Here is a 13,764-nt window from a genome sequence, read left to right as displayed (position 1 = left end):
CGTTTTTTTTCCCCGTTAAAGGGGTTTTTTTTGGGGAGTTTTTCCTTATCCGCTGCGAGGGTCATAAGGACAGAGGGATGTCTTATGCTGTAAAGCCCTGTGAGGCAAATTGTGATTTGTGATATTGGGCTTTATAAATAAAATTGAAATTGAAATTGACTGCTAGCAAATACTAAATGAAGCATACAATACAAAATGATTAATATATATTAATGTGAAAGCAAAAACTACACATAAACTACTCTAAACTGATAGCACAATGACATAAATACCATAGTGGGCAACTTAAACACTTAAAGTTGGGCTGATGATAACCAGTTTATGTTGTTCCAGCTGTGGGAGTGAATCCTAATGTTGATGACTGTATATGTGTTTATTGTAGGAATGCTGCTGGTGACTGCCGACACTCTGGGCCACGATTTCCACGTCTTCCAGATTCTCACCCACCCATGGGCGTCCTCACAAAGCGCCATTCACCATCTCTACACCCTGCATCGTGGGGAAACTGAGGCCAAGGTCTGAGACACACGATATTCATTGAAATGTAGTAGCTGTAAAATGTCAGTGAAGGGTTTAGGAAATTACTTTAATGTGAAACAGCCCCCCCACCCCAATGAGAGCAGACATTGTTGGTTACTGTCCATAGACAGAACATTCAGACCCCTCCTTCTCTGCTTGAACATACATTATAGGCATGTTCCATTGTTGTCATGAAAAAGCTGATACTTTAGCAAGCAAACTAAGCTAACCACCATCACTTACCTGTTAAACAGAAAACAGACCATCTCTGCTTTGCTGTCCTTCAGTGCTGCCAGCAAAACCGAAAAGGAAGTCTGACCACTTACCTATTTTCACTTAAAGAAGTTCTATTATGCTCATTTTTGGGGTCATACTTGTAATATTGCTGTTTAGTGGAATATAATTAGGTGCTTTAATATAAAAAGAACACATTTTTCTTACACTGCCTATTGCTGCAGCACCTCTGTCTGAAACACTGTTTGGGCTTATGTCCCGCCTCCCCAGCAGCCTAGTCTGCTGTGATTTGTCAGCTCGCTCAGTCTATTGTGATTGGTGCAATGCTTAGAGCGTGTATCGGAAACGTCACGCCCCTAACCTAAACTAAATTAACTTCGACCTCTGGAGGCTACATGAAAAGTTAAAAATACCACTAAGCTAACAAGGCCATCAGTTATCCCTTGTTACTTTAAGCCGCAGTCGCACCCTCAAAGTGAGGAAACAGAAGCCAAGAAACCTGAACCATCAAAGACTGGAGCAGGATGTTTAACAGTGATAAGTTTTTATTTTGTAGCTGTCTTAAATTTCAGCTGTAGCATGATAACTGTAACTTATCTGCCGTTACATCATGGTAACAAGTGTATGTCTGCTGACTGACTGAAGTTGTAAAAGTCTGCTGCAAAGAAATACAAAAGGTTTCTAACAATATAATCAATTACTACATTACATACTCTCTGCAGCCTCTGCTCCAGCTCTGCTCTAAGTGGGTTCGTTTTGGGGGTGGCTCAGTGGCCTGCAGACAGGCATTGTGTGCATAGATAATGTGTTACATAGTGATGCAACCAAGTTATGGAAGTAAGGGCAGGAATGAAAACGAGGCATTTCAGGCAGCTGAGGAGCTGTCTCTGTGGGGACAGAGAGCTCCCTTTAGCCTCAGCTTAGGGCTTTTTTACTTTGCAGACCTTATAGATGCATAAGAATGCTACATAAAACATTGAAGAAGAGGGAAAAACCCAAAAAGCATAACAGGTCCACTTTAAATCCTTTACCCTAGTAAAAATGCTTATACCACACTGCTGAAATACTCCTGCATTGAAAATGCAGAATAAATATAAAGCATAATAGGTCCTCTTTTAAAGGAATACTCCGACGATTTGGGAGTTATGCCCTTTCTCTATCATTTTCATATTGAAACAACATGATCGATATCTTTTTATGAGAATGTCCAGTGGCTGGGTCTCAGCGGTTAGCATTGCGCTTATAGGGGGTCAGTACCCTACTCGGTAAAAGTGAACAAATAAATGTTACAGAAACCCTGAAGCTGGTTTTTCTGCACGTGCATTTAAAACAAGCATGTTTAAACATTAATTCAAAAAACGAGAGTCCTTTTTAGTCGAGTTTAGAAGAAGTTTGATACATGGAAGTATAGTGTGTTTACATCCTGCGCGGAGGGATACACCGGTGAGCAACAGCTGCAGCTGGCTCTGGGACAGGTATGTTAGGTCACTCGGTAAAACCAAACAAAGAGATGACACGGACGATATTACTCACTCGACTGAAAGCTGTCCATCAGCTCCTGCAGGCCTAGGGCGTTTTTTCCAGTTTATCTTAGGAACATGAAAAAAGTTTCAATCACGCCAGGATTAGTGATTGCTGCAAAGTTTTCACTCCTTGATGCACTCTCTGCGGCAGTTTTCCTTCTGATGATATATCTCTAGCCTCCCCAACGATGGTAGCACCGAATCCCATTCTGTGCAGCAAAATGATTCCACCTCCGTAGGCATAGGTTGGCAAGCCCCGCAGCTACACCACCAGTCCTCCTCCCCTGACCTCTGTCTTCCCTCGGCCCCTTGCTGTTCCACCGCTTCGGAGGATTCAGCCTCTCTTGTCGCCCGCTCAGCATCCAACACCTGGAGTTCCTCATCTGTGTGCTTTGGCTCAAACAGGTATGACTCTGGATCTGTGTCCGCTACAAGAAACTCTTCAAAATCGCGTTTAAAGTCGGCCATTGCAGCTACTATAGTCCAGAGATATCGTTAGGCTAAATAAACAACTGAGTTTTGTTTACAGGCTACGTCTGTGCCTGTGCCTGCTCACCAGTGTATCCCTCCGCGTATCACAGCGCAGGACGTACTGACCCCCTCTAAGCACAATGGTAACCACTGAGACCCAGCCACTGGACGTACAGACACAAAAAAGATATCGATCATGTTGTCTCAATATGAAAATGATAGAGAAAGGGCATAACTCCCAAATCGTCGGAGTATTCTTTTAACTTTTACCCCTTCAGTTTCACCTCTGTATGTTTTTTGTGTAGATATGGCCTGCATTTATCAACCTGTCTTACAAACCAGCGCAGATTGAGCGTAGAAATCATCTTACGATAGGGTTTTACTGTGATGCATGAAACATTCTTATCAATCACAGCATAGCAGGTGTTGATAAATGTGCCGGCTGAAAACAATCTGCATTTACACATCTTGCCCCAATATATTCTGGGTGTAGAGGCCTCTGCGATGCAGTGGACTGTCGATCTCAAGGTTGGAGGTTTATTTTATACATATGGGATGCAAACAATTAATCGATTATCGATTAATTGTCGATAAGAAATTACTCGATTAAAATAAAGTAATTGCAATTAATTGTGTTTTTAAACCCGTAATTCCCCGCCAGTCCACGTGAGGGCGATCTTGACGCCAGACGTACTTGACGCACACGCAAGAACACACGAGAAGCAGGGCTCTGACGAGAACAACATAAATACAAAGCATCATGATGAAGCGGACAAGACGGAGTGCAGTGTGGAGTCATTTTAAGTTGGTTAATGACGCCAAAGACGCCAAATGCACAATATGTTGTATAGTGGAGCAATATGTGGTATAGTGGGGAAATCGTTCATTTTGTGATGAAAACACAAAATTTGGTTCATGTGTTGGTGGATATATTTCAAACAAATCTGGATATTGGGGCATTGCGAAAACGCACCCTAGTTGCCGTAGCAACCATTTATTCAGTAAAATTAATCAAAAATATTTAAATGATTCATTACAATATTTTAAAAATGTAAATATGTATTAAATTTAGAAAAATACAGTTAGACACACTCACAGTTCACATTAAATTAAAAACAAGCGCAAATTCGCAATAGCTGCGACCTCATACATGCATGCATCCACACAATATGCATACACACAACCTCAAGAAAAGCAAAATTTTCATTTTGAAATGCTTAGTATAGCGCCACCTATGAATGAATCCTGGTCATTTTTTCTGGCATAGTTACTCATGGTCTCTACTTGCATTATGCAAATTTCGAACATTTTTGGTCAAGTACTTTTTGAATTATTCAAGAAAAGCTTTGTAGACCGACCGACCGACCGACCGACCAACCAACCAACCAAAAATGGCTGCCAGTGGTTACTGGCATGGAAAGGTTTGGCTATCCTATAGGTGCTGTCTCATGTTTTTAGTGCCACAAATATAATTTAGAGGCATATTAAAGTGGAAAAAGCTTTATAAAAATGTAATAGAACAGAACAAGAGCTTTTAAAAACGTTTTATTAGCTTCTCATTCACAGTTTACGGCCTCCTCTTTGGCTTGTCTTCCTGTGTTGCTCCTTAAAAAGCAAAAAATGAAAATATTTTAATCATTTGCCAGATTAGTGGGGCAGCATAGCTCAATATTTTTCTAGAATCGTTCAATTTTGTGATAAAAGCACCAAATTTGGCAGATGTGTTGACAAATATATTTAGAACAAATCTGGGTATTGGGGCATCAGAAACTCGCCCCCTGGTGGCCACAGCAGGCAATTGAATCCTACCTGCCCATGGACCCATCCCGTTAATTGGATCCATTCCAAAATGTAATGGCTTCTAAGTTGGACCATGTTACATGCCTCCACCAAGTTTTGTGAAAATCGGTTGCACAGTTTTCACGTAATTCTCATCCAAAAAATGAATGGACGTGAATGGGCGGCCAGCTTTGCTTGACATGGAAAGAAGGCAGCATGGTCAACATGGAAGTCACTGCCAGAACTGACAGATGCACTACTGACGAGTGGACCAAAGGAGATCCCAGATGATGCAATGAGCCTTATTGAGAGGTTTGTCATACTCCTCTTTGACAGAACCAGCACTGCTGTACTGAGTTTTTCCGTGGAAAGAGCTTCCTTCTTGCATCATCTACCTTGGTGCAGGTGCTGGTTCCGTCAAAGAGAAGTATGACAAACCTCTCAATAAGGCTCATTGCATCATCTGGGATCTCCTTTGGTCCACTCGTCAGTAGTGCATCTGTCAGTTCTGGCAGTGACTTCCATGTTGACCATGCTGCCTTCTTTCCATGTCAAGCAAAGCTGGCCGCCCATTCACGTCCATTCATTTTTTGGATGAGAATTACGTGAAAACTGTGCAACCGATTTTCACAAAACTTGGTGGAGGCATGTAACATGGTCCAACTTAGAAGCCATTACATTTTGGAATGGATCCAATTAACGGGATGGGTCCATGGGCAGGTAGGATTNAGACATGCAGCCATTTGGTGGGCTGCAAGATAGCGAAAGCTCTTGCCTGTTCCGAATGAAACATATTTTTCACTTTACCTGGTCTCTAAATTATATTTGTGGTGCTGAAACATGGTAACAGCAGCTTGGGGGGGTGACCAAAGTGTTCTATTCCGGTATATTAAGCTATAAATGTGCCAAATTTGGCGCTTTTATCGATATATGATTTTTATTTTTTTTTAGCTATGCCGCCCAATTTATTAGTTTGTTAGCAGAATTATACAAAAACTGCCTGACCGATTTTCACAAAATTCGGTGGAGGGATGTAACACATGCCAACTTAAAATACATAAAATTTTGGTGTTGATCCAACTCAGGGGGCGTGTCCACAGGCCGCCCACATGTGCCCGCCCATTCACCTCCATTCATTTTTTGGATGAGGATTATGTGAAAACTTTCCAACCGATTTTCACAAAACTTGGTGGAGGCATGTAGCATGGTCCAACTTAGAAGCCATTACATTTTGGAGTGGATCCAATTAACGGGATGGGTCCATGGGCAGGTAGGATTCAATTGCCTGCTGTGGCCACCAGGGGGTGAGTATCTGATGCCCCAATATCCAGATTTGTTCTAAATATTTTTGTCAACACATCTGCCAAATTTGGTGCTTTTATCACAAAATTGAACGATTCTAGAAAAATATTGAGCTATGCTGCCTCACTAATCTGGCAAATGATTAAAATATTTTCATTTTTTGCTTTTTAAGGCTGGCAAATGATTAAAATATTTTCATTTTTTGCTTTTTAAGGAACAGCACAGGAAGACAGGCCAAACAGGAGGCCGTAAACTGTGAATGAGAAGCTAATAAAACGTTTTTAAAAGCTCTTGTTCTGTTCTATTACATTTTTATAAAGCTTTTTCCACTTTAAATATGCCTCTAAATTATATTTGTGGCACTAAAAACATGAGACAGCACCTATAGGGTAGCCAAACCATTCCATGCCAGTAACCACTGGCAGCCATTTTTGGTTGGTTGGTTGGTCGGTCGGTCGGTCTACAAAGCTTTTCTTGAATTCAAAAAGTACTTGACCAAAAATGTTCGAAATTTGCATACTGCAAGTAGAGACCATGAGTAACTATACCAGAAAAAATGACCAGGATTCATTCATAGGTGGTGCTATACTAAGCATTTCAAAATGAAAATTTTGCTTTTCTTGAGGTTGTGTGTATGCATGTTGTGTGGATACATGCATGTATGAGGTTACAGCTATTGCAAATTTGCGCTTGTTTTTAATTTAATGTGAACTGTGAGTGTGTCTAACTGTATTTTTCTTAATTTAATACATATTTACATTTTTAAAATATTGCAATGAATCATTTAAATATTTTTGATTAATTGTATTGAATAAATGGTTGCTATGGCAACTAGGGTGCGTTTTCGCGATGCCCCAATATCCAGATTCATTCAACATATATTCAGCAATGAGTGTACCAAATTTGGTGCTTTCATCACAAAATAGATAGTTTAGCTATGCCGCCCCACTAGTAGTATTTTAAACTACAACAACTCCACAATTTTGTTTTAATGATTATAACAGTGAAAAAAGACCGACCCTGCTGTACAGGTACCAGTGAAGGGAAGCAGGGAAACTTTGCTGATATTCAACCAGCTGTGTGTCTGTGCTGGGAACGGCACGGGGGTGAAGCTAAACACTGTTCATCTGCACACACTGTGTTACCTTTTTATGTAGGTAACTTTTTAGCTTTTTATGTAGATAGAGCCTTTTGATTCGGACGGAAATTCAGCTTCTTATGAAAATCGCCGCTTATCAATTAATCGATCATCGATCGATAAGATGAAACAACTATCGATTAATGAAATAATCGATAATTTGCATCCCTATTATACATCCATGATATTTACCAACCAATGGCCTACATATAGAAATAATACAGTCTATATTATATAATATTGATATTGTTATGATATTCATATAAAAGCTTGTAATTGACCCAGACTGACAAGCCCGTGGCCATGCATATCAGGTCTGCTTCCATTTTGGGCATAGGTGGCAGAGGAGACAAAGACATGTATCCGAGCTGGACACCGGTAAAAAGCTAATCACCTGGGCTATTAGCATTTAAAGAATTACACTGTGGCAGGGTTTATTTATTTCTTTTTAATGATGTTAAAATGCTAAATGATATAAACATGCTTTGGTTGTCAGTGTTTGGATAAAAAGAAAAGTTTCAGATAGAGCTGAGCACAAGCAGTGTTCATTCTTCAGTTAGTCTGAGTGGGCGGAAGTTCGCCGCATAGATCAGCCTCTCATTGGGCGGAACAAGCCACCCGCTGAAGTCCCGCCCTACCAACACGTCCTTTACTAACTTTTGCGGTGTTTGATCTTGCGGGGATGTAGCCATTTTTCTGCCATGGTTCGCGTCCTGTAGACGATATTTTTGTGGGCGTGTTACACCAAAACCTGTTTCCCCCCGGCAATATTTTTGCAAGCGCACCGTTGCTGTGGCACCGCCTAGAACGATTGTGATTGGTTGAAAGAGATACAAGCAGCTGGGGCGTTTTTTCCTCCAATCTTAAAGTGAGAGTCGGCCCAGCCAGACCTTTCTTTTCTTGAGAAAGGTCTGGTGAGCGAGACTATTCTTTAGTCAGTCTGGAGCCAGTCCCAGAGAGCCAGGCAGCTGCCAACTATGATAGAGAGTGCATGTCCTTATGGTGACTATACATTTTTAAGTGACTAGTATGTGGCTGCAAATAGATAGATGTCAGTCAGAATATGGTTCAGTAACAATTCTCCAACTCAGCCAGATTTACTGCTGCATCACAAATCCATGCTGACTCAAACTTGTGTACAGGAGTTGAGACCTGACACGAGATTTGATTGTAGCCCTGCTTACGTCCATATTGATAAAGCGAGCTTTGTGTGGCACTGACCATACGCCCAGTTTTGTGTTGTACATTTATTTCATAAATGAGGGCCAATATGTTGTCAGCTCAGTTACTGCATCCAGTCAGACTTCCACATTGAAGTACAATCTTATGAAACAGAAAAACAGCATTCATATTGTAAAAAAATTAAATATAATGTTATAACACGCTGGCACAGCTGCGCCTCTGTGTTTCATATGTTGCGCAGCAAGTGCTGCCTCTAGCACCAACAGGATGCAGAGCTGTGGCTTGCCAGGCAATATCTTTTTTGCTATTATCTTTGTGATAACGGGATTGTGGGTCATATTAGAGTTCTGATTCTCTGCCCGAGCCCAAATGGTCGTGACCCAGGCCAGGCTGTAATATGTCATTATTCATTTGGGCTTGAATTGGGTTGGGTTCTGGACAGTTGATCTGTGTGTTTTTTTTTTTTATTATTATTATTTTTTTAAATGAAGCTGGCAGTTCTGGTGTGTAAATGGTTGGAATTTTAATGGACTAATGACTGACGGAACAATCAGAGAAAAAGAGGGGCAACAACCAACAAAGTTGGCCTTGTTTGCTTCTGCCTCCCCAGCAGTGGGAGACATGTGTGGTGATCAGCACTGCATCGCCATGGACCGTCATGCACACTAGATGCACCAAGGGGCGGAGCCCGCACTGCAAAATCTGTCATGCACGAGATGACAGACTATTAAAATAACAGAAGGAGGACAAAAAGGAGAAGTGGTGCAAGGAAAGACATCAGTCCTTAACTTGTGATAAATGTTTTTAGTTATATTTTGTACCCGTCTTGCTAACCCTGTGAGTTCCCCAGCAGAGATGCACAGATTTAGCACTCCGTCTTAATGCAATACCTTTATTTACTGCGGCCCAGCACACAACAACAACAAAATTAGTCAACAACATGTGCCTATGGTTGCCTAGCTCTTCCAGCATGTTTCCCAGTCCATTCAGTCTTAAACCGAAAACTCAGGCAGTGTCCTTCTCCTTGGTCAGTCATCTGAGGGCTATCACACTACTGCATTAAATCAACACAATGTAGGATTGTGCTTTTTACCTCATGGGGTCCCCCTACAGACAAAAACAGTATTGTGTGTTACAACTGTTGCAAAAATCTTCCTGCACGTGCATTTGTTGACAAGCCAACGATACCGGTGAACTTCCTGAAGCTGGCCGTGTAATGCGTGATCATCATATCTTCAGAACACGTAAAGTAGCCTTATAGCATTTTTATACATACATGTTTAGGGCAATTGCTTTATTTATTTATTCATTTTCTAAACTCAGAAATGAGTTGCTCTCTGCATGTCAGGGCTGACCTCCTCCTCACAGCGTGCGTGCCGCACACACACACACACACACACACACACACACACACACACACACACACAACAGAGTGAAGTCAGACAACAGCAGAGAGGCCGCGGTGCAGATGAAGGGAATATAACTTCAAGATCACTCTAGTTGATGACAACTACGCTTGTTACTGTAAGTAAGTGCGATAAAACCTCTGCCAGCCAAGCCAATACTTTATCAATACATGTGATCAGCATGTAGAAAGCCATATTTCAATCTGCTCTGTCTGCAGTCTCTTATTCACCACTATTATGATTTATGATCACGGTCAACACAAGCACATCACGCTCGCGTTGCTAACAGAAAACTGTTAAAGACAAACTAAAATGAAAGCTGTCTGTATGTAGGCTAACACTTTATCTTAAAATGTACCTGAGGCAGCCGACCTGCAGACAGTGAGTCTCCTAAGTAGAGGGTAACAGCGCCAGGTCACCATCGGTCGGGCATCCCTCCTCCTCTTTCAGCTCTCGCCAGCGTGTGAAAGCCGGGCCAATATAAATCCTTGTTCGAGCTCTTGTTTTATCACTCTCCTGTTTTTTTTTCTTTGTCTCCTCAGACAACACCTTCACCTTCTTCCTTTTCTTTGTCACTTCAGCCATGACAACCATGTCTAACTTTGTTCGCCTCGGTTCGGCTACGCTACTCTACAGAGAGGACGGGGATATGACGAGGAGAGGGATATGACGAGGAGGGGGATATGACGTATGCCGTAAAGCAGCCACATTTTGTAGTCTTTTTTGTGTCGGGGTACCTACCCGAACCTCGAAACTGCATAGTGCCAGTGCAAGCAGCAGCAGCTTTGTCAATCAACTCACCTGGCACTATTCTCATGAGCCATCCCCCCACACCTCTCCCCTGCATCTGACTATCAATCAGTCAATCAATCAATCAATCAATCAATCAATCAATCAATTTTATTTATAAAGCCCAATATCACAAATCACAATTTGCCTCAGAGGGCTTTACAGCATACGACATCCCTCTGTCCTTTGGACCCTCACAGTGGATAAGGAAAAACTTCCCCGAAAAAAAAAACCAACACTTTAACGGGGAAAACAAATGGTAGAAACCTCAGGAAGAGCAACTGAGGAGGGATCCCTCTTCTAGGACAGCAACAGCAGCAGTAGGAGGCTTCAGGCAGGACCACGGCAGCAGCACAACCACGTCACACGATCCAGGCATAGCTGCGATACGAGGTAGCCTGCCAGACAGTGGAGCACAAAGGCTCTGGAGAATAACCAAGTTGATATGCAGTAGAGCCCAGTTAGCGAGATGCAGTAACAGGACATGAATGTTAGCAAAGGAGAGAGAGAGGAGGGAAGGTGTTCGGTGTATTATAGGTCCCCGGCAGACTAGGCCTATGTCAGCCTAACTAGGGGCTGGTCCAAAACAAGCCTGAGCCAGCCCTAACTATAAGCTTTATCAAAAAGGAAAGTCTTAAGTCTAATTTTAAATGTGGAGACAGTGTCTGCCTTCCGGACTGAAACGGGAAGATGATTCCACAAAAGAGGTGCTTGATAGCTGAAGGCTCTGGCTCCTGTTCTACTTTTGGAGACTTTAGGAACCACGTGTAACCCTGCATTCTCAGAGCGCAGTGTTCTGGTGGGATAATAGAGCACTATGAGCTCTCTAAGATGTGACGGAGCCTGGTCATTTAGAGCTTTGTAAGTTACTGTAGGAGAAGGATTTTAAATTCAATTCTGGATTTTACAGGGAACCAGTGCAGAAAAGCGAAAACAGGAGAAATGTGTTCTTGTTTCTTGGTTCCTGTCAGTACCTGTGCTGCTGAATTCTGGATTAGCTGGAGAGTTTTCAGAGACTTATTAGAGCTACCTCATAAAACGGAATTACAGTAATCCAGCCTAGAGGTAACAAAAGCGTGGACCAACTTTTCTGCATCTTTTTGGGACAGGATAGGCCTAATTTTTGCAATGTTATGCAGATGAAAAAAATGCAGTCCGTGAGGTTTGTTTTAAATGGGAGTTAAAAGACAAATCTTGATCAGATATTACTCTGAGGTTTCTTACGGTCCTGCTAGATGCCAGAGCAATGCCATCCAGAGAAACTATATAATCAGATAAAGAGTTTCTGAGTTGTTGGGGGCCAAGAACAATAACTTCAGTTTTGTCTTAATTTAACATCAGGAAATTAGAGCTCATCCGACATTTTTGAAGTTTAGTTAATTGATCCATTTCTTCTGGCTTTATCAATAAATACAATTGTGTATCATGCGCATGACAATGGAAATTTACAGAGTGATTTCTAATGATGTTACCTAAGGAAAGCATATATAAAGTGATTAGAATTGGTCCGAGCACAGAACCTTGTGGAACTCCGAAACAAACTTTGGTATGCAAAGATGATTCGTCATGAACATGAATGAACTGAAATCGATCAGATAAATAAGATTTAAACCAGCTTAGTGCAGAACCTTTAAGGCCAATTAAATGTTCCAGTCTCTGTAGCAGACTTTGATGGTCAGTTGTGTCAAATATGGCACTAAGATCTAATAAAACAAGTACAGAGACGAGTCCTTTGTCTGGGGCAGTTAGAAGATCATTTGTAATTACTTGTGCCGTCTCAGTGCTATGATGCACTCTAAATCCTGGCTGAAATTCCTCAAATAAATTATTATTTTTGAGAAAGTCACACAGCTGGTCTGTGACTACTTCTTCGAGGATTTTTGAAAGAAAGGGAAGATTAGATATTGGTCTAACACGTCTGGATCCAGGGTTACTAATAACCGCACCCACCTCCCCATATATAAAATATATATTTTTACAGTTCCAATTTGGTCAGGCTCAGGCCCAAAACTGCTGCCATAGGTAGGGCTCGGGTTGAGCTTCTACACGTAGGGTCGGGCCTGATTTTTTTGGGCCCGATCACAGCTCTAGGTTGTATAGTTTGGGATGTTTCTTGACTTCAACAATGAGTCTCTCCTCAGTCATTCTTCAAGCCACGTAAGAGAAGGCAACAGAGTTTTCTTTATACATCAATGGTGAGGAGAGAATTCGAGCTGCCACAGGAGCACAGAAGAGCTGCTACAGGAACTGGTTGGTACAGGCAGAGGGCAAGTGGAGACAAAATGTATTTATTTCTGGAGCAGCAAGGCTAGGAGTAGGACAGTGGTGTGAACTGTCACAGGGCGGTGTATCCACGAGTTGCTGCCAGTGTGGGGTTGTACGTTGAAAATAATAGGGGCAGCTGTTTTTCTGCGCGCCGGTGTGTTTTAGCCTGACTGGCGATCTACTTCTTCCTCCCCTGCACAGCAAACTCACACACTGATAGGTGAAGTAGTGTGTGTCCATGCCCATGTTTGCCTGACACCGAATAGGATCAGGTGTCTAGAAGTTGACATAAAGCAAACATGTTTACTGAAAGAGGGTTTTATCCCCGATAGACGTCTTATTTGCTGTCAGTTGTAGAAGATCCAAAGATCCTTTTCTCAGTGTTCTTTTTAGGGATTATTTTCTTCCAAAACACACACAGACACACACACACACACACTTTAAACAGAGGCAATTTGTGGGAGAAATCAGCCATGAAAAGTTAGAAAAAACATTTAACCACCATTCCCCCCCAAATTTAAGAACAAATCATTACATGTTCCAGTCTTTTCCTCTTGCCTCATCCATTTCCTCTGTCTTGCAAGTATAATAAAAGGAGAGCTTCTTTTTTTACATGCTACTTCTGGATTGTGTTTGGGGAGAACATCTTTGAAAAAAGAAGATGCTGGCTCTGTTTTAGATGTTGTTAAATACTGTAAATATGTGCTCTGCTGGTTGCCAGATAATACAATGCCATCTAACTCAATAGTACTTACATTAATAATGAGATTAAGTTTTTTTTTAAACATAAGGTGGCATTTCATGTTGGGATACAGTATTGTATGTTCAGAATACCACAATCAGCTGTGTTTATTGTTATGCTGTTATGGAGGCATCAGCTGACATGGTGGTTGTAAAAAGAGCAGCAAAGTTTGGTAGAGTGTCAGTTCGGGTGGTGGATAGAACAAACTGCTCCTGATGCCATGTGGCGTCACTTCTGTTTACGTTCAACAATGTTATCAAACACAACGGAGCTAGTTGTTTGGAAAAATGTCATTTGAACTCTGTTTTTAGCCTCATTGTAGCCTGTAGCTCTAACTGCCTCTCTGGGCACCGTGTTCACATGTGCGCACTTGCGCGAGACCGTGAGACATGGGCACTGCGTTCATGTGTGTGT

At 41.8% G+C, this 13,764-nt stretch overlaps 1 protein-coding gene across 7 annotated transcripts in view; it reads left to right on the top strand.

The window, feature by feature from the left end:
• bcas3 (BCAS3 microtubule associated cell migration factor) overlaps positions 1–13,764 on the top strand; it is a 939,536-nt gene that overhangs the window by 231,941 nt on the left and 693,831 nt on the right. For all 7 annotated transcript variants that reach the window (XM_050055595.1, XM_050055587.1, XM_050055619.1 and 4 more), the window contains exon 14: positions 383–516. In XM_050055595.1, coding sequence (XP_049911552.1) covers positions 383–516 — 134 coding nt within the window. The remainder of the gene's footprint in view (positions 1–382; positions 517–13,764) is intronic.

The sequence above is a fragment of the Epinephelus moara genome, chromosome 2, assembly GCF_006386435.1.
Source record: "Epinephelus moara isolate mb chromosome 2, YSFRI_EMoa_1.0, whole genome shotgun sequence".
NCBI classification, from domain to species: Eukaryota; Metazoa; Chordata; class Actinopteri; order Perciformes; family Serranidae; genus Epinephelus; species Epinephelus moara.
This window is presented reverse-complemented; position numbering and strand designations above follow the sequence as displayed.